General features: G+C 41.4%; 1 protein-coding gene across 2 annotated transcripts; it reads left to right on the forward strand.

The window, feature by feature from the left end:
- The first annotated feature begins 100 nt into the window (after nt 1-100).
- On the forward strand, nt 101-24,659 carry BEST3 (bestrophin 3). 2 transcript variants are annotated; one of them, XM_058805230.1, is made up of 10 exons: nt 101-323; nt 3,999-4,168; nt 5,829-5,923; nt 6,464-6,697; nt 11,861-12,015; nt 12,711-12,788; nt 13,206-13,358; nt 16,653-16,733; nt 18,029-18,180; nt 20,548-24,659. In XM_058805230.1, exons 2-10 carry the CDS (start codon nt 4,017-4,019, stop codon nt 21,452-21,454), a joined length of 2,007 nt encoding a protein of 668 aa, XP_058661213.1. In that variant the 5' UTR covers nt 101-323; nt 3,999-4,016; the 3' UTR covers nt 21,455-24,659. The 2 variants fall into 2 exon arrangements, with proteins under 2 accessions (XP_058661213.1, XP_058661214.1); XM_058805231.1 differs by lacking the exons at nt 3,999-4,168; nt 5,829-5,923 and having other exon boundaries at nt 211-323.
- The last annotated feature ends 334 nt before the right edge of the window (nt 24,660-24,993 follow it).

Genomic DNA, 24,993 nt, shown 5'->3' on the forward strand with positions numbered 1-24,993 from the left:
TGGCAAGTGGCGTTATAATTATAGACTAGAAAAGAGCAAGATCAGCAGCTGCTGCTGCTGCTGCTGCTTGCGTTTGTTCCCTGTGTAACTGACAGGACAGAGTACTTGGCAAAAACAGACTTCCAGAAGTGGAAAGACATTTTAACCCCTGTTCTTGTCAGTCCACTCCTCTCAGGGCTCGGCAGCAGCAACCCCTTGCTTCAGGTTAAGGGAAGAGCAAGGTGATTTTTGCAGATCTGAAGGGGACTTGGTTAAGGACGTCTGAGAAAGAGGAAGGGTCCAGGATTTGCCTTCGGGCTTGGATTGCTGAATCAAAATAGCAGGTCAGTGGATACAGCGTAAGCTTAATATGTTTTTATACTTGGCTTAACTCAAATCTCACTTTCTCTTCTATGCCGTAAACTAAAACATAAGGTGAACAACGACAAGGGGTAAATCTGCATAGAGGTACTATTTATTTATATATTCTGTAAAGAGCCTTTCATGGTCAGTTAGGAAACATTGATGGCTGTTATTTTGTATTGTGGTTTCTCTCTGAATCCTAATGCATCCAGAAATTCTCAGCCAGGCAAAAATCCCATTTACAATTGGGTTCAGTATTGACAGAGAGGACACACTTATATTTTTAGCTGTTTATCTCAACGTCTTCTAATGATCTTTGCAAAAGTGGAATAATATATAACTCTCATTTCAGTTTGTGCTTGATAAAGTTTCAGAAAGGAAATAAATACTGAGTAAAAAAAAAAAAGCGGCATCATAGATATGAGTCAAGATCTCTACAGGCATCAAATGGGCATAACTTGTGTTATGTCCTCAAAACTCACAAATCCATACCAGCAAAAAGCCTAACCCTATATCTGCTAATGAATTTAAGGGCAGCATGATAATTAGGAATGTTTTTCATTACCCTGGTGCCTGTGGTATCTGATCTAATGTACTCTGTCCTTCTTCAGCCCTGGCCAAAAGAGTGCTTAGGAAGGAATGTGCTGGGGGGCATCGTAATGCTTTGCTCTTCCTGTCCATCTCAGTTTTAGCTTTTTAATTTCCTGTGGCCATAAGTAATGTAGGAAGGACTCTCTGCCAACATGCTGCCCATGAACCAAGGGCTTGGGACCACTCTGCAAGAGCCAGAGTCAGCCCAAGGCTTTACTCCAAAACTTCCTGTTGCAAGGGGAGGCCATACCTAAATGGTTGTTGTTGTTGTCAGAAAAAAAAATAAACCACAAATGCAGATTTAAATTTGTGTTTGCTGTGTTGAGAAATCTAACCAGACAAATGCAGAGCTGTCTTTCATAGCTTTGTATAGTCAAAACTGTTCTGTAATCACCTAATCTGACCTAATGTACATTTTAATCATTGAATTATATTATCCTGAATTATCCCTATATGAACCCAATGATAAATGTTTAGGAATGCATTTGCTTAGCAAGAGGATAATACAGAGCACGCAATAGGCAAGGAAAGGAAACCAAGGCACCAAATTTCTGTAACAGTCTTTGCCCCATTTCAGAGGCAGAAAGAATAAGAAGGGGCATTCAGTGTCTTCCAAGAATTTCTGTTCAGAGTCAAGGGCATTGAGTAAGGTGCTAAGAGATGGCTGGACTGTGATTAAATGAAATATAGTTGCTGCAAGCAGACAAATTGCATTTGGTGGATAAAAATCTTCTCCCAGTCTAATGCATGTGGAAATATTCTTAATCTTGATTCCTGTTATTACTACAGCACTGCATTTGTGGCCAAAACCAATCTACTAGGCCTTGCAAGACAGGATTTGCTTCAGGTCTGTAGAGAAGGTAGACCCACTTTGTCTAGCTTAGCTACTGACCAGTTTTTGGCACTTTCCACTTTCCGATAGCTGGGAGACGGAATCCTTCCTGAACCTCCAATGCAGAAACTGAGAGTCATGTTTTTGACACTAATGGCTGCTTGTCTTCAGAGCTGCAGAAGCTCCAAGGGTGTTGCAAGCAATCTTTTTTCCTCTGTGGCCCACTACAGATGCCCAGACACCAGGAGAGACTAGCAGAACCCCTCAGCCCCTGCCTGTCTCAGTTATGTGAATTCTTCCCAAAAGTCATCTTCTGTACTACAATTTGCCCTCAGCTTAAAGATCCTAAACAAGAGGGTGACTGTCTAGTCCCCTGTTCTGATATTTGGCTGCCCCTACAGTTAGCAGTTCATGTTTTGTTTCATCCTGCATTTGTCTAACTTCATCCTCTGATTGTAGCCCTGTGTTGTGCTGAGGGTCTGGGTTCCTGCCAAGCTACAAGGCCTCCCACTATCAGACATCTTTCCTAGATCCAAGTCCCTGCTGGAGATTTCCCACTGGCGATTTCCATTACAAAGTGGATACTAATGGGGAGATAGAGGCACACTTGTTGGTGGCATGGCTTAGGCACATACTCCACACATCAATGGGCAAGATCTAAAAGCTCCCACAATAGTTCCAGGAAACGCAGTATATTTTTAAGCATATTATTTTACCCCATTCCTCCCAGCCACAGATTTCTTTCATTGTTCATAAAGTCCCACTTTTGCTGGAGAATGGACATCTTTGCCTCCATTTTCTCAAGTATTGCATCCTAACCACAAGATTTTTAGCAGACAGGACTGCATTTCCAGGCATGCCTGTCAGACAAGTTGGCTCTTGCATTGAACTTCTTAGAGTACAACAATGACAACAAAAAATTTAAATGTCTGTGCCAAGGCTCAGGAAAAGAAAAAGTACCATCTGGATTCTAAAGACTAATACCCATGCTTTTTTTTTTTTTTTAAGAAAGAAAAAAACCAACACAAAAAATAATCTTCAGCCCCATGCTGTCAAATATCAAGCAATCATTCTGCAGAGGAAAAGAGGCAGCCTGTCAGCAATACAAGGCTTATAGTGTCTTTTCCCTGCTGAGTCCCTTGGTGACTAAAATAAAAACTGGCACATTTACAGGTGAATTTTAATGGCTTACATTATGCTCTGCATCAGAGACACAGCCAAGATGCACAAAATATTTGTCATCTATTAACTAGGAGTTCAGGTTTTTCTCCCCCATCCCCCCAATAAATTTGCTACAGTGGCATCACAAAAATATAGACAAGAATAATATTTGTGATACACAGTAACTTTCTTGAGATTTTGTGATTGTCTTAATTACTCTCTTTCTTGCATGCTGTATAAAACTGTTTTCATTCGCATTTGGAGCTAGGATTTGTTTTGTAAGCATGTGAAAGTTCCTGCAGCATCTCCCTGCACTGGGTAAGCAAGTACCAAACCCAGCATAAAGTATTTACCTGTGTATTTTCAGTTGTACTTTAATTACACCGTGTCTCACACTACCTACCTGAGCAGCCTTAGGGCTTGTTTTGCATGGCCATGCAATGCTGAAGTATTGAGGAGCAGTCTAGCTGCCAAGGGGAGAAATAACAGCATTCCCCAGCCAATTTCAGCTGCTGTCATAAATGTTAATGAAAGAAGCAGTCCCCAAATCTCATTTGTTTTTTCAATGATTATAATTTCCACAACCAATTAAAAATACTGGCTGGGGATGTACCTGCATTTGTGGAATTTAGCTTCACTGCTGTAACCAAGAAATAGAAAATTTTGAAAAAAATGTCAAGCAAATTTGTTTCCTATTCTTTGCTCACACTAGAGTGGAGCAAACTGAGCATAAGCAGAGACTGCAGAGGTGTAATATGTCCCAGCTACTGCCACCCAGAAAGGTGGCCACATTCAGTGCTAACTGCTGGGTTTGGGTGGTCATAGACATAGAGCCCAAATACAGCCTTGCACCAGTCAATCTGCAGGTCTCAACAGGGCTTGTAACTGCATGATTTTTATTTTTCCCTCTCTATAGATATATGAATACAAACACCACGTATTTATGTACACATATTTTATATGTTTAAATTTACATGTATATCCATGTATCTATCTATACAAGGGTGCATTCAGGTTAGGATACACTGTCTAAAATGCTGTTGGTGTCCTGCTTCTCTTCTACTGTTTCTAGGCCCAGCCTACCACGACGATGACAGTCACTTATTCCAGCAAAGTAGCAAATGCCACTTTCTTTGGATTTCACAGATTACTCCTAAGGTGGAAAGGCAGCATCTACAAATTGCTGTACAGAGAATTTATTGTTTTTGCTACTCTTTACACAGCGATAAGTGTATTATACAGGTACACTCTTTCCAATTCACATCTCATTAAATGTTATGCTGAAGTTTCAGACTTCCTAGAGTTAGGCTGATGAATGATGGGGGGAGGTTACTCTTTACTTATTATCTTTTCCTTGGACATTTTCCAGTGTGTTTACCTTTCCATGTTTGCTTTAAGGTCCCAGAGGAAATATGTAGAGTGTCAATACCGTTTATCATATTCAGCTGATTGTACTTTTAGCCTAGCATTGAGCAACCATCCTACTGAAGTTAGAATAAATAAAAATTAAGAGCAAGCTTAGGTTATACAGCTTTTGTCATTCTGACATTGAGCTGTCAGTTGTGAGAGTGCCTCCCTGCCTTAGATCAAAGGTATAGACCTTTTGTTCTCCCTGCAGAGCTCTGTCTTTGGTTGCTCAGTGGGAATTTAACAACACTCAGAGGTAATCATTTTGGAGTGAAGTTATATAGCCAAGAAAAGCAAATTTTGCTTCAAGCTAGGAAGGCATGCAAACTTGATTTTTAACCTTCCAAAGAACCAAGTAAAACTGCATGGAAGCCAGACACGGTTATTATCTGTGTGTCACCCAGCACCTGGCACGAACATATTACGAGAAGAATTGCTTTTTTCACCAAGGTGTGAATTAAACACCATATGACAGATGCAATGCATCAATTAGTACAGTGAAACTTTTAATTGATGAAGTACATTACACAGAAGTATCAAAATTATGGTTCAGTTCTTACTGTGATCTCTAATTATATCTCTGGTTTTTATTGGAAGCAAGGAGAAAATGAGCTTCAGTTTTTCTCTGATTAATCGCTATTTTTTGTTCAGTAATCTATACCTGTAAACAAAGAAAGAAAATTATAGCATTAATATGTAAAGGAACACCAAAGTCTCACAGTTATTTAAATTAATCTAGTTTAATTGAAATGTCAGGCAATTGAAGACCATGGTAAATACACCACAGAAAGCTTTCTATATGTGCTCCAGTTTATTGCACAATTGTAAGCAAAACCTACCAAATATTTGTTATATTTGTTCCATTTATAAGAAGTCAAAAAATAACTGTAATACTCACCTATACAAATAAAAAAAATTATACTGAAGCTTGTTGTATTTCATTAGACACCTTTTCCTGTGGGCAGAAGCTACTACCGTGGCCCACTTGGTATCATTTGGTGAATATTTTCCTGATTGCAAAATACAGTTGAATTTTAATCTTGTGGAAAAGAAAAATTTCATAGGAGTAAGAATTTAAAAACTGTTGCAACAATGTAACATTTTCAAATCAGAGGAATTTGATTGGTAATCTTTTGCAATTCAAGCAGACCTAAGCATTTCCATTAAGGAGACTAAGGTCTACTTGCAGACTTAGAGCTTGCTGTCATCTTTGGTCTGTATGCGACAGCAAAATTTTCCAGACATATTGATCTAATTAGTAGTACCATTCAGATTAGTCCTGAGAAAAAACTACAAAAACCAGGGAATAATACTGTTCCTCCAGCTTCTTTAATACTTGCCAAAAGTGTTCGGACCTTTCCCTTTAAGAATTTGCTTGAAGGCATTAGCCAAGGTTGCTCCCCAGTGTACATATCTGATTATTTATACATGCTTGCACTTAGTAGCTAGCGCCAGAATATTATGGAAGGACAGATACATTTTATTTTTGCTGCAGATTTTTTCTTACAGGTAGCCAAAAACGGTTCTTTGAAAAATTATCAATTTACTGTGACAAATATGCTGAACAAATCCCAGTAACTTTTGTGCTTGGTAAGTACCAGATAAATGTGAAATTATTCTTCAACTATGTCTCTGTTCAGGCATTTTGCGAATGTTGGTGCATGGAAGCATTTCAGAGCTGAGAGGCATGTGGGAGGTTAGAGGTTCACAATGGTCATCTGCTTCCAACACCAACAGGACTTCTCAAGTTCAAGTTGTTTTTGTCACATCAACGTTTAAGCTCATGTTTTTAATATACTAACAAAAAAGGTTTCCATATATTTAGATCATGCCCACTTACACTGATACCTTGTACGTGATCTCCCAATGAAATAAATTTTCCCTGAGTTTCACTACACAAGAGGAAATTTGGAAATTCATGGGTATGAGATACTCAGCTGGAATGTACTGTTACATTGCAAGGTCCATTAAATAATTAGTATTTATTGCATCCTGGGTTTTGACATGGCTTACTGCATTTATTCTGGGAAATATAGCAGCTTAGTGATATGAACAACACTCTGCAAACTAAAATTAAAGTACCTGAAATCCTGATAGGCACTGGACTTTTTTTTCCCTTCTAACCCTCAGGGTTCTATGTAACTTTGGTGGTGAATCGCTGGTGGAACCAGTTTGTGAACTTGCCTTGGCCGGATCGTCTGATGCTGCTCATCTCCAGCTGCGTGCAGGGCAGAGATGAGTACGGGCGCTTGCTGAGGAGGACTCTCATGCGTTATGTGAATTTAACATCCCTGCTGATCTTTCGCTCTGTCAGCACAGCTGTGTACAAAAGGTTCCCCACCATGGACCATGTGGTTGGAGCAGGTACTGCCCTTTGCCTCCCCAAAATTGCTTTCCTTTCTCTCAGACGTGGGGGCTCAGGGAGGGAAAAAGCCAGTCTCATTTTTTCGTTCCTGTGGCCCCATGTGTGCATCATACTAACCCACCTCAAAGCAGTCATCTTTTTGTTAGTGATTTAGATGGTATAACCCTAAGAGTGCATCTTTAATGTTCTTAAAGTCTTTAGCAACACTATAGAAATCAAACTAGTTTGACAGTCTTATGTGAATCTGCTTTCAGACCCCATGGAGGGGCCTGCCTCAAACACTCAGGCATATGGAACATCCTCTAAAGTACAAAAAACTCAAAGTTGCAATATAGTATGATGTAGTACAACAAATGGTGACTTGTTATATGGCATTGCCCCAATGTCCGGGATATAACTTGGTCTGGTGTATCAGAGGCTGATCTCTGTAGGCACTTCACAAGTACAGCTTTATCCCAATTTTTATTCAAGTAGACTGCATTTTTAAGAGATTGCACATTTTAAGTGTTGTGATTTACTTAAAAAACTCCTCAGCCCCGAGGGTTTTTTCTTTGTATTGAAAAACTTACTTTAAACTTAGTTTTTTCAGTGATAACTAAACTAAGAATTAAACATGTCTTTGCTTTCTGTTTCTTTCAATAACACAGTGAGTGTAATGATGGTGAAGAGAGCTCAGTCATGTAACACTTTAATTGTCTCTCAAGAACTGACTGCTCAGTATTTAAAGGCAAGGTGTGGCACTGTGCCTTCTGACTGGCATGGTCAGTGGCAGAGGCAGAACAGCAATGCAAAGACGTGGGGATCTGTTCCAAAGCGAAGTCATGTTTTCTACTGAATGTCTTGAATTTCTTAAAATTATTCCTTTGGCAGGGATTAGTAAGCAAAGTTTTAGCAAGTTAAAATATGCAGTGTAATATACATGTACACATTTAAAATATGTGAGAGAAGCTATAGATATTAAAAAAAATGCCAGGCAGAATGCACCAATCTTACTTAAAAAAAAACCCAAACCATTTAGTAGAATTCATTGAATTTTAAAGCTCTCTTCCTTGTGTTGTGCAACAAAACTGTTTACCTGAGCCAGTGAGAGGTCAAGGAAGCTTCTGTCACTGTCCCCAGCAATCTGCTTCTATTATGCACTGGAAAATTACAACATTTCCAGGCAGCTAATCCAGCTCTGCCTCCCTATTGCTAAAGACAATCTGTTCCAAAGAGACAGAATGTCACAGCATTGTACCAAAATTGTAGACTGGAAAGCAAGTTTTGATTGTTGTTTTTTTTAACAGTGAAAAATCTTCTACTATAAACTGTGTATATAAGTATAGACAGTGTAGTCAGCTCTGCATTCCGGCACTTTTTTTTGGTAGGTTTTAATTCATATTGTGCTGCAGAGGTTTTATTGATGCAGTATTGAGCTTTTCAGGGTACATTTTGCTCCTGTTAATATCCATGACTTAGACAATACTCTGCAATCATCCCCTCCCTAGTTCCCTGTGGCATGGCATGTCAGACTGCATGGGAAGGAGACATTTAATATGAATGTGAGCAGCACAAATCTGATACTTACAGCACAGTCATCATTGAAACAACTTATGATGATTTTGCATTTTGCTGTCAAACTGTGAACTGCTGTGACATAACTATTGCTACACACTTCTCTTTTCAGCAAATGAACTGCTTAAATTCATATATTTTAAATTTGAGAACAGTGCCACAATGATCTAGTCTGACTCATCCATAACACAAAGCACAAAAGCAGCATCCTTTATCAGGCTGCAGTTTCTGACTGAGCTAATACCTTCTAGGAATGTAATCAGCCCAGATTTAAAATTTGGATGGGTGTACTGGAGACTACACTGCATCCTAGGTGACCAGACATTCACAACAGTAAACTTGCTGTTGAAGAGCGACAACTTATTCTCAGCCTGAACTTACACAGTGCTATCTTCTATTCACTGGACTTTGTCAAAGTTTGGGTCCTTCTTTATTTTTAATTAGAAGAAAGCATATTGTTTCCCTCAATAGCTACCTGTTAGCAGACTGCATAAAGGCTTGAATGAAACTGAGGAGCTGCACCAACTGCAGGCTCTTTCTATAGGATACAGTCTTGAGTGCTGGACCTTCCTCCTGACTCTTTTTCATGTTTTAACACTCTTTGTGGAGCTGTAGATGGTAGGTCCATGTGGATTCAATCCTTTATGATGCTGACTGCTGGTGCACACATGCTGTAAGTGTCAAATGCCCAGCAGCTGTCCTGAGCACAGCAATCGTGTTGGCTGCAAGGTGCAAGGGGGAAGCTGGAACTGTTAAAAACAGAGTAATGAGTGAGCAGCTGAGCAGAGAACACCCCAAAAGAGCTGATGGGAAACAATGAAGAGAAACATAAGGTGTGAGCTCAGCAACAGGAGTATCTATGAGTGGCTGAAGAGTGCAGTCCCAAATCCTCTCCTGGAAGGAAGCACCTAAATTAATCCTTTCCCACATAACACAGAAGCAGAAAATGAAACTTTTATCTACTTGATCATGATCCTTCTTTTCAAACCACTAGTATTAAAAATATTTAATATGAATTACCTGAACCAGTCTTGTCTCAAGCCATTGAGTTTTGACAGGAGAACTGAATACTCTTTGAATCACTCAAGGGAGAGCATGAGTGATTTTGTCCCAGCCAGGCTTGTGTTCTCATCAATAATTTTCCTGTAATATCTCTTTGGCTGACAATGTGATACTGCTCACATTAGTATCCTTTGATGGTTTATTGATTGCTCTCCATGTCACTCTTCTGAAACTTTCACAAGGATTCAGTGCCCTGTCATTCCTTAGGTCATCCTTTTCATGATCCTGACACAATGTTTGACAAATATTTCCCATTTTCTGGAGCTACTTCAGTCTTCCAATGCTTGTCAAAACCAGTATTCTTGTTTATAGAGTTTCTTGGTTAATTCTTTGAATACTTCTAAATAAAAATAGAATGACCATATTTAGAAACCATGTAATTTTAATAACTGAAATTTTATATCCTCCCTTATATTTAATGGAATATAAAGTGTTTCCTTACCACTGCAATAACAGTGAGCTATTCTTAACTGCATGTTGTCTGTGTTGCCAGCAGTAAGAGCAATCCAGAATTAGTATTTTCTGCAATAATAATAGTAGACATTATTAATATTAATCAAAGAGAATATTTAATCAATATTAACACAAAACTTCAATGCCAATTTGAACTTTATAATTTAAAAAATCAGATTTTGTTGAGCTTTCTGAACAGGAGGTGCCCAATTTCAGTGGAAAGCTGAACTGATCCTTGCTGTTCTTTGTGACCCCTTCAGGCTGAGTCTTTCCAGAGCCTCCAAGTGACTTGCATCCAGTGTTTACTCCAGACTCAATTTTTTGTTTTTCTGTCTGTCTGTTTCAGCCTGATAGACACACATGTTTTCCTGTCCTGTAATAAACAGGCTGGCTGGACAAAAATTAAAGGCAGCCTGAAAGACTGACTTTTAGGAGTCAGGAGCCATGACTAGCAGGTTAATTTGTCTGGTTGCCTGATTATTTCTGTGAAGTTAATTATGAGAAATGCAAAATGCCCAGGGAACTTTTAAAGGCTTTATCTAATTCTGTTCTGAAATTCTATGATACTGCATGAGTACTGTCTCTTGCTGCTGAATATTTCCTCTTCCACAGTGTTTTCTGTCCTGTCCTTGCCTTTCTTCTCAGTAGTTGCAGTATTTCATACCTCCTGTGTAGTCTTGTTCCAACTGTACAATAGTGGCATTTTCCTCAAAAAGAGAATGTTTAAGATCACTGTGTTTAGCAAATCTCCTCTAACTTAATTCACATTTCTATGCATCACAACTGAGTTTATGTATATTTATTTGTTTGCTGTGTCATGTGTCATGAACTATGTTAGCCATAATGGACATATTCTTAGTTCCTCATTGGAGTCTACTGTCAATTCTCTTACTGAATTTTCAGCACTCAAACTTGTAATTGGTTGGCTGGGCCCCCTGTTTTGGGGCTGTCATGTTACTAACTTTGTCTTGTTTCAGAGCTAATGTCAATACAACAAAAGAAGCTTTATACCCACATGATAGATGTCACATACCTGAGCAAAAACTAAGATCCTTCAAACATGACAACTGCCCCGATGCCAGAAAATACAGGATTTGGAGAAAGGAAAATGTGAATTCTCTGAGGTTGTTTTTGTCAAAGCCTGGGTGGAAGGAGGACAGCAGAGCAGAGCTTTCTTCCCCAGAGGGGTAGAGGTGCTGCTCCAAAAGGCAGCTGCTCCCTTGCCAGTCCTAGGCAGAGATTGGCTCTGGTGCAGGATTTGTCACACACAGCCCTGACTCCCTGGTTATGTGACCTTGGACTTGCTTGCAGCAGGGGGAAGCAGAGCTTCACAAGGCAGGAGAGCTCTTCAGGAAACCTAAAACCTTCCCAGCTCCCCAGCAAGGCAAATTGCCAGGCAGAGAGCATCTTCAGCTTGCAGCCCCACAGCATGTCACCTGGCCCAGTGTCCCCTTAGCGGCGGGATTTCTGTGCTTGATTCCCTCTTCATCACTTTGCATGCCTTCATAACCCCAAAGAAAACATCAAACAATCTGTCAGGGAAGTGTTTCACTGGCAGAAGGCACACACTCTGTTGGGCTTTGTTTCATGCATGCACTTGTATCCTCTGTTGCTTGCTCACTGCTTTGCAGATATAACAAAAAATTATCAGAATCAGAAGGTCATGTAACAGCCCTTACAATATGTCCAAATGCTTCTGAAAGCTATCATTGGTGAAAAATGTTTCTTGACTGATATGTCCAGTTTCTTATTTTTCTGAAAGAAGCATATGAAACTAGAGAGTAATTTGTACAATTCTTAGTATTCTATGTATCTACCATCTGTCAGCAGTTAGATATAAGAACACAATAATAAATTATTGCCCATATTGGTAAAGAGGAATTTAGCATAGGTAATTAATGCAAAAAGAAGTTCTTTCAAGCAAGATCTGTCCTGAATTTTTTTTAAGAGAAGGTTACTAGTTAGAATTATAAGTTGTGTTTAACAGAGTTCTTAGCAAATAATACATAAACAGATAAAAACATACTCCAAATGTATAGAATCATAGAATAGCATAGAATAAATGAAGGTTGTTTTGTTTTTTTGGTAAATAGGATTTATGACAAAATATGAAAGAAAACTTTTTGATGATCTTAAGTCTCCCCACCTGAAATACTGGGTCCCATTTGTCTGGTTTGGAAATTTGGCATCAAAGGCACGAAAGGAGGGAAGAATTCGAGACAGTGTGGATCTGCAGACACTGATGAATGTAAGTAAAAAAAGGAAATCTAGAAAAAACTAATCTATTGTTTTTGAAATTGCTATGTTGCTTTTCCCTTACATAATTCATTTTATTTAGTATGCACAGATCTCCTGTGTCATCTAAATTACCTTACTCAGGATTTATCCCACTTTTCTTTGTGTACCAATGCACACTTAAACACACAGCAGCATTCACTGGGATTCTCTTTAATATGACTAAGAAGGTATTGCAAAAAGCAAAAAATTGATAAGTAAAAAATTATTGTAACATCACTCTAAATTTATACTTTTCCCATTGCTTAAAATATGAGAAATGAGAATAATTTGGCATTTTGAAGATTTTATTATCAGCTTCAGAGAAGATAATCTCCCTGAATATTTCATTATGTGGTAAAATATCATTTTTATGATGTAATATAATCTCTTTCATGTATCACTACACTGTGAATAAAACAGAAGCAGAAGATGAATTGTGAAGAAATACGAAGCATACTAAGCACTTCAACTTCATAAAGTCAATATTCAAATGGGGTGCTGGGTACAGTTATAGTATCAATTTATATATACCTTCTTTTCTCTCTGTCCTTTTATATGTGCAAAAATAAACTGCAACAAAATATTTACAGTTCAGAATTGTATCCCATGCAATTTTATTTTGTTGTGGTTTCTTGTTGGTTGGGTTTTTTTCTTTTTGCCTTTTAGGAGATGAATAAGTACCGGTCTTGGTGTAGCCTTTTATTTGGTTATGACTGGGTTGGAATTCCACTGGTCTATACCCAGGTACTGAGCTATTATCCTGTAGAAAGTTCAAAACACAATTTCCATAAAAGGGGGGTTGGTACAAAACATTCATTATATAAAACATTCATAGTCCCAACCTGAGTCTCTGAGATACTGAGCACTGGTTCACTTGCACAGGATCATGGAGGCCTGGCTAACTATTTAAGGCATATTTAATGCAGAGATGTTTTGAAGATCTTGTGTAATTTGGAAGAGGGGAGGGAAGCACTGAAATGTTCTTCTGTTTCCTGAGTGTTCTTCCTGGCCGTAATTATTCCTGTGGCCTCTGTACTTGCAATACCTCCTACAGATTCATAAATTATATGGCAAAAGGCAGACAAAGGCCTTTGGGTGTGGGTTGCCCTGTGCATAAGATTGTATTGGTTTATTATTTCAATGAAGTTCTGTTCTTTGCAGGTTGTTACTCTTGCAGTCTATACCTTTTTCTTTGCCTGCCTGATAGGGCGTCAATTTTTGGATACTGACCAAGGGTACCAGGGACATGACTTAGATATTTACATTCCAATCTTCACACTGCTGCAGTTCTTCTTCTATGCAGGATGGCTCAAGGTAAGCTGGTTTCCTGGACAGGTGAGGGGGAAACCCTCCCTGGGGGGCAAGTCAAGGTGTCAGATCTGTGACACGTGTAAAATCCCCAATGAATACTGAAGTTACACCAGAGGTGAATTCAGCCTGAAGTGCTCTGTGGTCATAGAGAAATATCATGCAATGCATTTTTAATTCCGCCTGACAGACCATATGGTAAGAAATGGTGGTGAATCTGAAAGAGCCCATTTTAGTAGCACCAATGCCACCATAACTCCAAGGGAGTATTACTCCCACAGGGTCTCAGGACTTGAATTATAAAGTGACAGAAAAGAGAATTAAAAAACATTTTCTCCCACTCCATTCTGCAGTGGGAAACTATGGTTGCAGACCTGTCATCAGCTGAAAGGGACTGAATGATAATTTCTTCTTATGATCAAAGCTGGAAGTATCTGATGTTAACCTCATCAGATGCAGGCAATTGAAGGTCCCCAGTTCCAGAAGGCTATAAAAGAGTGACAGACAATATTGGCTAGAAACCCGCTGCATAAAAATGTTCATTAAGAAGAAGAGTTGTAGAGGAATTGGATGCTGCCCATCAGCCTGTTGATGACTGCTAGCTAACATACCACAATCAATCTGATTGTTGAGTAATTAAGCCACATACCTCAAGGTGGTTCTCTCCTCTGAAACAGACTTGCTGGAAAAAAATTTTCATTGGGGTCCATGTCCATTAGATTTCCTTCTGTGTTTATCAGTCATGGAGAGAAACATAGAGCTAACTTTTCTGTTAGAATATAACTTTTCTGTTAGAATATAACTTTTCTGTTAGAATTTATATTGAACACAGTTGGTCATATACATGCCTTCCCACAGCCAACTCTGAAGGGTAGAGTAGAGAAAACAGCACACCAAGCTGGCAGATTGTGAGGAAAAGTAAAGTGTGTGCAGGACAAGCTACTCTAGTGTTGTGTCCTAGGAAATGAAGGGGAAAGGGATTTTGCTGCATAGGGACCAGCCTGGATGGGAGCAGGACAAAGAGGAAGGGAGGCTGTACAGTGAAGGCAGCAACTTCTGAAGAAAAGTGAGGCTTTATCTGTAGGCAGTGTCTTCCCATTAACCTAGAGGGTTAAAAACTGTAAGCTGTTCCTCTTGACTGCCCTGCTGGTGCCCCTGAAATGGGTTTTCCTTCTTCAGCACCCAAGGATGTTTATAGCATCTCCTCCTATAGTTAGGCTCAGAGCTTCCAGCCAGCTCCTGACTGTGGCAGGTATGAGATGCCATTGTAACTGAAAAATATTCTGCATAAGGAAATGGAAGAGAGAAGAAGAAGTTTTTGAATGTTAATTTAATATCAGCAGAATTTCCTCAGACTGGGGGTTCATCCAAACCTTCAGTGCCCCGAGTCAGGATATTTTTGTCTTGAAGGTTACAGCCAGTTTCCTGCTGAGAGTGTTGGACTTTAGCTGCCAGGCACCAAAAAGGGCCCTGAGGTATTGACTTCCAGTAACTTGGCAATTCCTCAGAAATAATGGGTAAGCTGAGCTCATTCCTTGGCTTCAAGCCTGGTCTGTTATACCTATAATAAAGGGCCAAAGTTTCCCATTACATGAGACACTTCTAAATCCCCATTTTCTTTACAGGGACAGATGAACTGCCCAAATACAGAGTTTAGTTGTCCATCACTACGTTATTTTCTGGAGAATAAAGTCACGTCTCACATGCCAGGATGAAGTCAGCCAAAAAAAAACCACCACCACTATTTGCTCTGTCCCAGTCCTCACTTTTTTAAGCTCATGTGATAGGTTTTATGGTGGACTTTTGGGTGGTGGTCCACTGGCTTACATGAAGCAGATCCATGTCTTCCCTGGAGAGCCACAACACAGACTGCGTTCTGGTTCCTCCCTTTTGCAGCACTTTCATAGCTGTACCCAGAATGTAATGCCATGTGAATGAGTGTGAGCAGAGGTGACCCCTGTCTCCTTTCATTGCTCCCACCTTACAGGTGTTTTTGTAGTGTTAATCTACTCAGCAGTTCTTTTGTTGTGTGCCCATGCTGGCCTGGGAGGAGGTGGCCTCAGAGAGCCAGCAAGTGCTTTTCCACAGGTACAGCCTAGAGGCACACAGGGGAAATATGCAGGGAGCAGCTGCCTTACAGCTATAAGTTATTTAGACATAGCTGTCCATGGTGAGGTTAATGAACAGCACTGTTTACATCATACAGTTGCTTTACCCATATCCACATTAAACCAAGGACCCTTCTGCTGCTCCTGTGCATGGCCCTGGTCATCACAAGGAAGGCTTGCAAGGGTTATCAAGAATGCCATCAGCTTCAAAACCAGGGCTTAAAAAGATAAAAAGAAGGAGAAAAGAATGGAGGGGAGAGGATATTTAATGTCAGTGTACCAAGAAACTAGGAAATAGAGAAGCACTCTGAATTTCCTAAATTTTTTTTTCTATTTAACCTTTTTTTTTCCCCTCCATCAGCAGTATGTGCTTACTCTCCACACAATGTACTTTAGTAATCATGGAGTGGGGGGCAGTCTCTGTGGGCTTTTTCACTGGATTTGGGGAGCCAGAGAGAGTACCTATCCAGACTAGCTCCCAGACTAAGGTACCTCACCACAAATGTGTCTGAGCTCACTGATTGTGTCCTCCATGAGATGAGCTTCTGCCCTGCAGTTTAACCACCTCAGGTACACAAACCCAAGCCAGCAGGCTGAATTAAAGACAGGTTCTGTCTCTGGGATTTGGCTAGCATGATCCAGAGTTAACTTGAGTCAAGTTTTTTGTATGCTGCTTTTCCTCAAAAGCCCTGGAAGGTTGCCATTGGGGTTAATGCTGATAAAGAAGTAGGGGCTGAGGGCTGAGGTGGAGAGATGAGCCCTACTCCCTCCAGCAGACTCCAGCTGCAAGGCTTGGGAATACTGACCCTATGGACTGGTGGACTGTTGCAGACAACAGCTCAATAACAGAGCCTCTAGCTGCTAAACCATTCCTTTAAATGAGCCAAAGCCAACAGTAAGGAAAGGTAATGACTATTGGATGTGACAATTACCTTGGCCCAGACATGTCTCAGTTCCCAGCAGGCCAGCACTGACAATTGTGATTGACAGCACCAGCGAGGCACAGAGATATGAATCTATAGTGAAAGCAAGCTGCTCCTTGGCTAGGCTGGCAGAACAATCACACAGGAGCTCAAGCTGTGATTGCAAGTGACAGGCAGGGAGAGAGAGAAAAATCCAATCCTACTTTCTCTGCAGCAGTAGTCCTGACATGGCATGCCAACCTCTCTTCACTGTCTCGTTTTCTTTCCAGGTCGCTGAACAGCTCATTAATCCGTTTGGAGAAGATGATGATGATTTTGAAACTAACTGGTGCATCGATAGAAATTTACAGGTTGCTGTTGTTATTTCTACTTCTAGCTTTACTCTACCATAGGTTATCATTACATCTAATGCTGTCTTAAACTGAGGAATAAATCAGGGCAACAAGTGCTAGCAAAACATATTCTTTCACTGAAGGACCACCTGTGGCTGTGATCCACAGAGTTTGTTTTCACAACCAAATTCATTGTGATTTTGGTATTTGGCCTTTACAATGCCTGACTAAACATGCAAACAGCTGACTTTAAATTATAAAACCACTCTATGCCTGGGAAAACATGTAATGTAGGTCAATCCTGCAAAATCCAAAATTCATTCCCACATAGATAAGAACAAATTTTGGTAATCTGAATGTCTCGTGATTAAAATATTGTATATGAACCTTCCTTTAAAGAGAAAGGCAGCAAAAATAGTAAAAACACTAAGCAGGGCCCTGAACTAATGAGCAGGGCCAGTAGCATGACTCATGTTGGAATACTGCTGTCACCCACAGCAGTATCTGTGGTGAGCACAGGAGCCAGTGTCCCCAGTCCCAGGGGCTGTGAGATGACAAGGGCGCAGTTTTACCCCTGATTCCCAAAGAGCCCTGGCTGTTTTGCTGTCAAGGAGCTCAGAGACATGAGGAGGTCCCACAGCACCTTGCTGCTCCCCCTGCAAAGAGCCAAGCACAGGGCTGTCTGAGCTGATGTTGGACTCCAGGAAACCACATCCCAGGAGTTAGGGGGAACAAGGGCCACATAAACCACCAAATTAAGCAAAGTAACCAGAGTAAGCCATGCAGGTATGTACAAGAATGCGAAAGGACTTCACATGGACAAAGATGCTCTCTGGCTTAGCACCATGTCAGGATACTCATGCTACTGTGCCTTAGAGCCTGTTGTGTAAAATTTATTAGAAGAGTGTTCACATACTTCATTTGGAATGTCTTAAAATGGCAACGAAGCCTATCAGAAAGATTCTTGACCTCTGGACACTCCAAGGAGCACATGTCACTCTTTACACAGATTTTCCATAGCGCATGAAGGATCACATCTAACTCATTATACGTGTGGGAAGGACTTCAATCTGGCACAAATATCTTTGCAGTCCAGAAGATTCAAGTTATGATAAAATTTATTCTCTCAGGAGTATAGGCAGATATAGGGGGTTTATTTTGTAATACTGAGTCTCTTCTAATGGCCAGGCCATCATACACAGCTTATGTTAAAGGGTTTCTGAAAGAAATGTTGACCCAGGGAGTATAAAGTAGACTATTTCATATACTCCACTATGTTGAAAGTGATATGATTTCTGCGAAAAAAATTTAAGGTTTCACTTCTGGCTGTGGACGAGATGCACATGAACTTGCCAAGGATGGAGAAAGATATTTACTGGAATGATACCTCTGCCCGCCCACCCTACACAAAAGCAGCTGCTGATTACTGTATTCCTTCCTTTCTTGGATCAACTATTGAAATGGGGTGAGTGGCACTAAGGGTCCTTAATGCCATCAGAAAGGGCACCACCCCCACAGTCTGCATTGGCTGGCAGACAGCCAGTGCAGGGATGTGGGCTCTGATGATACTTCCAGCGGAGAAGGTGGAAATGAGAAAAGAAATTAGGAGGGAGTGGACAGGCCGGTGATGGTGGGAGGGTGTCTCCAGTGGTCCATGTGTTCATCCAAGCTGTGCATGCATATCTTAAATTGTATAATCAATACATAGAGCATATTTGCAGGGAGGGTTTGTTGATAGTCTCTGAGCAGATATGTTGATAGTCTCTGAGCACAGGATGATACCTGAAGACAGTGACTGACTTATCTTAATGATACTTGCTTTTCTACTGCTTCTTCATGCATCCCCAATTAGCAAAGCAGCTATTCCTTTGCTCATTTAGTTAGTAGATGACACTTGAAATCAGTCCAGATTTTTGTGAAGATCAACAACAAATCATCTTAAATGTTTTATGACTTTTTATTGACTAATAATCCTGGCATGGAAGTTGAAATGGCCAGATTTTGTGAAGGTATTTATTTGCAGAGATCAGCAAAGGACAATGGTTACAAAGAATAGAGGGTATGGGATTGCCCCCTGTTGTCAGGATCTATATGAGGAGTCTGTGACAGGCCAGTTAGCTTAGAAGCTGTTAGTTTAAATACTTGTGCCATGCTGTAATACAGACAGATCAATAAGCATAAATACCATCCTGACTGACAAAATATCAGGCAAGTAGATGCTGTCATGTGAAAACCTTTTTAAAAACTTTACAGTAGACATTTTTTAACTTTAAAAAATATCTCAAGATATTTATAATTTTCCCATCATTTCCCACCTTTATAAAAATAAAATGTCTTTAATTTTTTGTTTAATTTGGCTTTAAAATTGTGGTTTTCTCTTTTTTTTTTTCTTCTTATTTTTTCATTTTTGCATGCATTCTACTACAAAGGACAATGGTTTTATCACACACAGCCTTTTCAGAGGTTATTTCCTTCTGGAAAAAATATAAAATGGCAAAGAGAAAGGTAAAGAAGGAAATAAAAAACTAAAGAAGAAAAATTCATAGAATATAATTTATTTTAAGGTAATTTCTAGGGGGAAAGGTGGCAAAGAAGAAACATCATTAAGTCTGCAAACAATTTTTTAATAAAAAGGTACTTCACACAAAAAACTTAAGGAAGGAGAAAATGAGAAATAGCTCCCTGATAGCTTCTGTGGAATGCAAACAGCTCTGATGTGTTAACTTTTTATTAATTATCTTCTCACGGGAACTGTTTCTTTGTTCATATTTCTAAAAATTATGGATAACTCTTATGCAAACTTCAAAAACAAGCTCTAAAAATTCTTCCAAGTCCAAAGCAAATATATAAAACTTGAGCCCAAACCCAAAGTCTTCTCCAGCCACCACAAGCTAACACCTGGAACAAGTTGCCTAAAGAGGTGGCAGGTGTGCCATTCCTGTAAACACTCAAGGTCAGGCTGGATGGGGCCATGAGTGACCTGATCTAGTTGAAGGTGTCCCTGCCCATCACAGGGAGGCTGGATTAGCTGCCTTTAAAGGTCCCTTCCAACACAAACTATTCTATGATCTTCACAAATGCTGGATGAAGTTCCTCTGTCCCTCCAGGTTAGAGCTGCCTGCCTGTACTCCATGCCTCAGATTTGGCCCAAGCCCCTTTGCCATTCTTGTCCTTAGGCCAGGTAACTGGGCCAGTTTGGCTTGCCCAGACTGCACTGTCAGTGACGTGCACTGAATTCACTGGCATGTGCAGCAATAGTTGTTCTCATGAAGCACCAAGGCTGTGGAGGAGAAGAGTACCAGGTACAAGTGAGACCTTCAGAGACACTGTCATGCCCCAGCAGTAAGTGAGATTTGGCCATCTGAGCAATTTCAACCTTTTTTAAAACTGTTGTCCTCTGCTTCCAGCAGTAGCTTTTTCACTGTTGCTATTTTTCTTGAAGGATTCTCCTGAAAAGGTAACTACAGCACTCAGTAGGGTTCCTTTCTCCCCTTTCCCTCACCCTGAGCACAAGCCTAACCATGTTAGAAGGTTAGGCCTAAGAAGGCTGCAGCTCAAATATGAAATGGTGCCAGGTGCCTGGCTGGATGCCCTCCCAGCCTGGTCTGTAGGGGAAGAGACATCTGGATGTGGGGAGTTCTTTGGGTGATCTGGCTGATTCAAAGGCACAGACACTCTTTCCTGGCATCCTCATCTTTTTCTTCCTTCTCTTTAGGGACACACTAGGGCCTTGGTTCCTATGTCTTGGGTCCTATGTCTGAGATAGAGGGATAAATGTGTATTGATGCTTCCTATATTTAAGTGACATGTACTACCTGGCTTTACTTGGCAGGCTGGCTGATACCGAGTTTCTCTATGGGGAAGAGTGGCCTTGGGAAGAGGAGAAACACCAGAGACAGTATTCAGTCTTGAGAAGAGTCAAGAGGTTTCTCAGTGTCCATGAGGGTCCTTCATACCCCACTCACCAGCGCTACAGCCGGCAGACGAGTGAGAATTCGGTGTTTTTCCCAGCTGATGAAAAAGGGCACATCAGACGGCTGCAGGAGATGCACACAAGAGGGAGGCACTCTACCTTAAGCTTCAAGAGGAAACATGAAGGAGTTAGCAGAAGTAACAGACTTCATGGTAGCCGAGAGCTAGGACCCATAACAGAAACCTCCAGGAACGAGGCACAGTTTGGTGACAGTGACACCTCATCTGACACAGCCAGGCCAGTTCCTGAGGTCATCGTTTCTGAAGCCCAGGAGATTAAACCTGATGTGCTAGACAAACCAGAGCTCCCAACAGAGCGTTCTGCAAGCATGCCAGAAGAGAAGCTCCAAAGGATCATAGCTGAGGCAAATGTGGCTCTTCTGAACCAACACTTTTTCCCCCCAGAAATGACTCCATACCTCTCAAGTTCAGAGGTGCATCAGTCACTTCCTAGTGTGATAGGAGAGCCCAAACATGAGTCCCAGGTTAGTAACATAGCTGGTCTCATAACAGACCATGAGAGAAACCTTCAGCGATGGAGTTTACCAAGCTTCCATAGTCCTAGTACAGCTTCAAATGCTGATCATGATCCACCTTCAACAGATTCTGGGACAACTTCACCACAAAGGACATTGAGTGATGGAAAAAATGGTACTTCTGCTTGTGCTCCACAAACATTTGAGATGCAGGACTTATGGGAAAACCTGGACAGTAAAGAAACAGCCATAGTAGAATTTTCTAATGAGGAGAGTGAAAGAAAACTTTGACCATTCTTCCTCTGGGTTTGACTGAACTTTTTGTCTTCTCTTGAACGTGGTTCTCACACAAATTTGCTGAAAGTGCAGAAGGGCAGACTCAGTACTCAGACAAGTTATGAACAAAATGCAACAGAGGATTTGGGCACCTAAATAGGAGGCCTTGTGGTGACATATTTTAAGCCACTTGGTCACTGGCTTGAAATCTGTGACCCTGTGGGAAATACATTTACAGAGAGTACTGGGAGCCTCAGGATGTATATGGCAGTGAGCTGTGCAGACATAACTAGAGGAAACACTAAGGTTTTCAGAAGAGTGGGTATGATTCTGTCTACTTGGGATATACACTGGACTCTGATGCCTTTGTCTGCTCCGTCAGCTTAAAGTTCGTGACATCCCAGTAAGATCCACCAGCAGTTTTGGTTTCTACTCAGGTGACTCAAAGGCAAGATGTGGGCTCAGTTCCTTTGTCAGCCTGGAGAGATTCAGCCCATCATCTCTCACTGCCTGGAGGAACACTTGAAAAATCAGGCCTCACATTTGTGTAGGACACTATTCTGCCCCACGCCTGATGAAGCTATGCCACTAAAGAGTAGAAAAAATAAAAGGATTAAATGTTTAATTTCATTTTAAGTAATGGAAGGTGCAAAATAGCTGATGGGCATGGTATGTCTGAGCCCTGGAGCACATATGTGGCATACCCAGTGACAGTTTATTGTAAAATGAGGCTCCCAGGCAGCTTCCCTAGGGATGACAGGGCAGCAGCACTCTCTCAAGAGGTGATGGAGCTGAAGGTGCAACTAAGCCTAAGACTTCACTCTTGTGGAGCTCTTCAGCTGGAAGTGCACAGGCTGTAGTCATCCCAGGCAGGCAACAGTGACCCATGACTCCAACCAAAACTGGTCTCCACTTCCGAAACCTCTCCCTCATTCCCATGCTAACCAGATGTACCACACACTTTCTTATTAACCCAAATCTGAGTCAGCATTAGGTGGCTCCTGCTGCTCCAGAGATGACCAAGCCACCTCCCCAAACCTGCTGGTAGTAACCTGGCCTTTCAGCTATCACTCCTGCAAAAGAAGTCTCAAAGAAGGCCAGGAAAGCAGCCACAGATCCTTGGGTTTAGATCTCAGCCATGTTTACAAAAGTGCAGTCTGGAGCATGTTGCCAACGTTCTCCCATCAGTGAGTAGAGGACAGACAAGGGAGAGACAAGGTAGCTCAGGGACTGAAAGGACAGAGAGGGGGTGACCAAAAGTCGTGAGTCTGCAACAACCAGCAAAAGCAGTATGGACTGCATGGACAGCAAGTCCACCAGCTCTCTTGCTCAGAAGGCTGCGCTTCAAAAAACAAACCAGCCTCTCTGCTATAGTAACTGGTAACACCAGTGGCTCCTGGGAGACTTTAGGACTCTCTGGACCTGGGAAAGGAATGAACAGACCTGCGTGCTCCTGCTCCTACAGCCAACAGCTTAGGTGAGGAACCCTTCTAGCTGGTATCACATACAGCAGGACCCTATCTCATCTGGGTAGGCTTTGAACAAAAATCAACTGCCCTCCCCACTTGTACTTCTTCCAGCTTTATTTCAGCCTGGAAATTGGCTCCTGCTGCTGTTTGTTAGGCACAGTCTGAGCAGAGCCATGCTCTCAAACCCTCCAAAGACACTAGACAACAACACATTTGATTGTCCCGTCAGTTCAGGAAGCAGAGGACACCTGGCCCAAGGAAGCACTGTTTAAACTCATATTATGTGAATTCCAGTTATGCAGGAAAGTCATGCACAGATTTGCCAGGCACCTATGGAAGGACTTCTTCACACCATGAGATGAGGTGACACTGGTGTCTGACAGCAGCTTATTGAAATTTGATCACAGTTTGGAGTCAGGCGTTCCGGTGCAACCTCACACTTGCCACTCCACAAGTCTTCAGGCAATTCAGGTTGCTATGTTTAGGTTTGACCAACAAAATAAGAAACTCTGTGGAGTGAAATTATACAGCAACAAACAGCACCTTACCCTAGCAGTCCAATTTTCTGAATGGCCCTTATGCAGCTTGTGGAGGCATTCCCTTTTTCCTCCTGATTCCTTCTTTCTTGTAGCTGAAGCCACACTTTTCAATTCAATGTTTCTCAATCTAATTGCCTCTGCAACTGTCAAGGAACTTAATTTACCAATGTGCTTAAATAATAATAAATGGCTAATTTTAAGTACAAATAATACATTTTAAGGACAGCCAGACAGCTCCAGTCACACAGCTAGAAAAAAAGTAAAAGTAATTGCTGCTTTCCTCTATAGCACTTTTGTCAGAAGAGCAGTACAAGTTTCTGGGGAGTTTGGCCAGACATGTATAAGAAGGGTTTTCAGCAGCTGTGAAGGAAGCCTGGCCCACAATCTAACTCTCTCCTCACAGTACATCAGCTTGAGAAGCTGTGATTCACGCTGTACGGGAACTTAAGCCAGAAATTAGAGATGACTTTCAAGTGTCCACCACAAATCTGCACTGAGAGTCCTGTCCCACCATACCTGCTCCCTCCAATCCTTCACACAGCTTCCACCAGGGCTTAAGGTATTGGACCAAAATGCTCTTTGTCCCCAACCCAGACATCAGCTTGTTTCATCCCAGCACTGCTAAGCGTGAAAAGCCTTCCCAGCTTCTCATCATCGAGCTCTGCTCATCTTCTTCTCAGCCTGGCTGCTGCCCAGGAGGCACACTGCTGCTTTCCACCAGAACATCATCATACCTCTAATCAGCAATGATTTTGCTATCTCTCCCACTCACTCTGCCAGCACTCCCTGGCCCTGCAACAGTGCTCATTATTTGATGGAGGCTGAGGGTGCCACACAGCAGCCATTAGGTAGGTAAGAGCTTAATTAGGAATTACAGCTCTGAAGTCATGCAATGCAATCTATAACACAACACAGTGGGGCAGCTCCAGGTCGGCTACAGCAGTCTGTTCATTGCTTCTAGAGAAGCTAGCGCTGGGATGAGTTACCAGAAAAACTTCCTCTTGTCATTTAGCTTGTTATCTCACTTTGGCAAACATCAGCATACTCTGACTTGTATTAAACTGTCTTTTGGGATTATGTGCTCTCTTACGCACTTCTCTCAGTAAGCTGTTTGCCTTAGCATGGTAAATAGAGTATTTTGGCAAACCCAACAATCTGCAATCCATGTTCACAGGTATTAGCAATCCTGAATTATTGCATGAATAAAGGCACTTTGAGACACACCATCGTCCTGGTTTTACTGAACTCAAGAAGAGTTTGACCTAACATGCAAATCAACTTGATGTCTACCAGGAACAGCAAGGCACAGAAGCTGGCAAAGTTGGACAAGGATAGCACAGGGCCAGGATAGATGAGTAGGTCAGGGCAACAGTTTGCTCCAATCAGATGGTGTTAATCTTGAGCAAGATCAGATATATCAGAACAAAGAGAGGACTAACCCCTGTGCATGCTGCCTGACTTTCCACCTGTTTCTAGGATGTGTTCCCACTCTGTGCTGGAATTCATAGAGCCAAGATGTCAGTGCTGGGAATGACTGGCTGTGGGG

This window comes from Ammospiza caudacuta, chromosome 5 (assembly GCF_027887145.1).
Source record: "Ammospiza caudacuta isolate bAmmCau1 chromosome 5, bAmmCau1.pri, whole genome shotgun sequence".
Lineage (NCBI taxonomy): Eukaryota > Metazoa > Chordata > Aves > Passeriformes > Passerellidae > Ammospiza > Ammospiza caudacuta.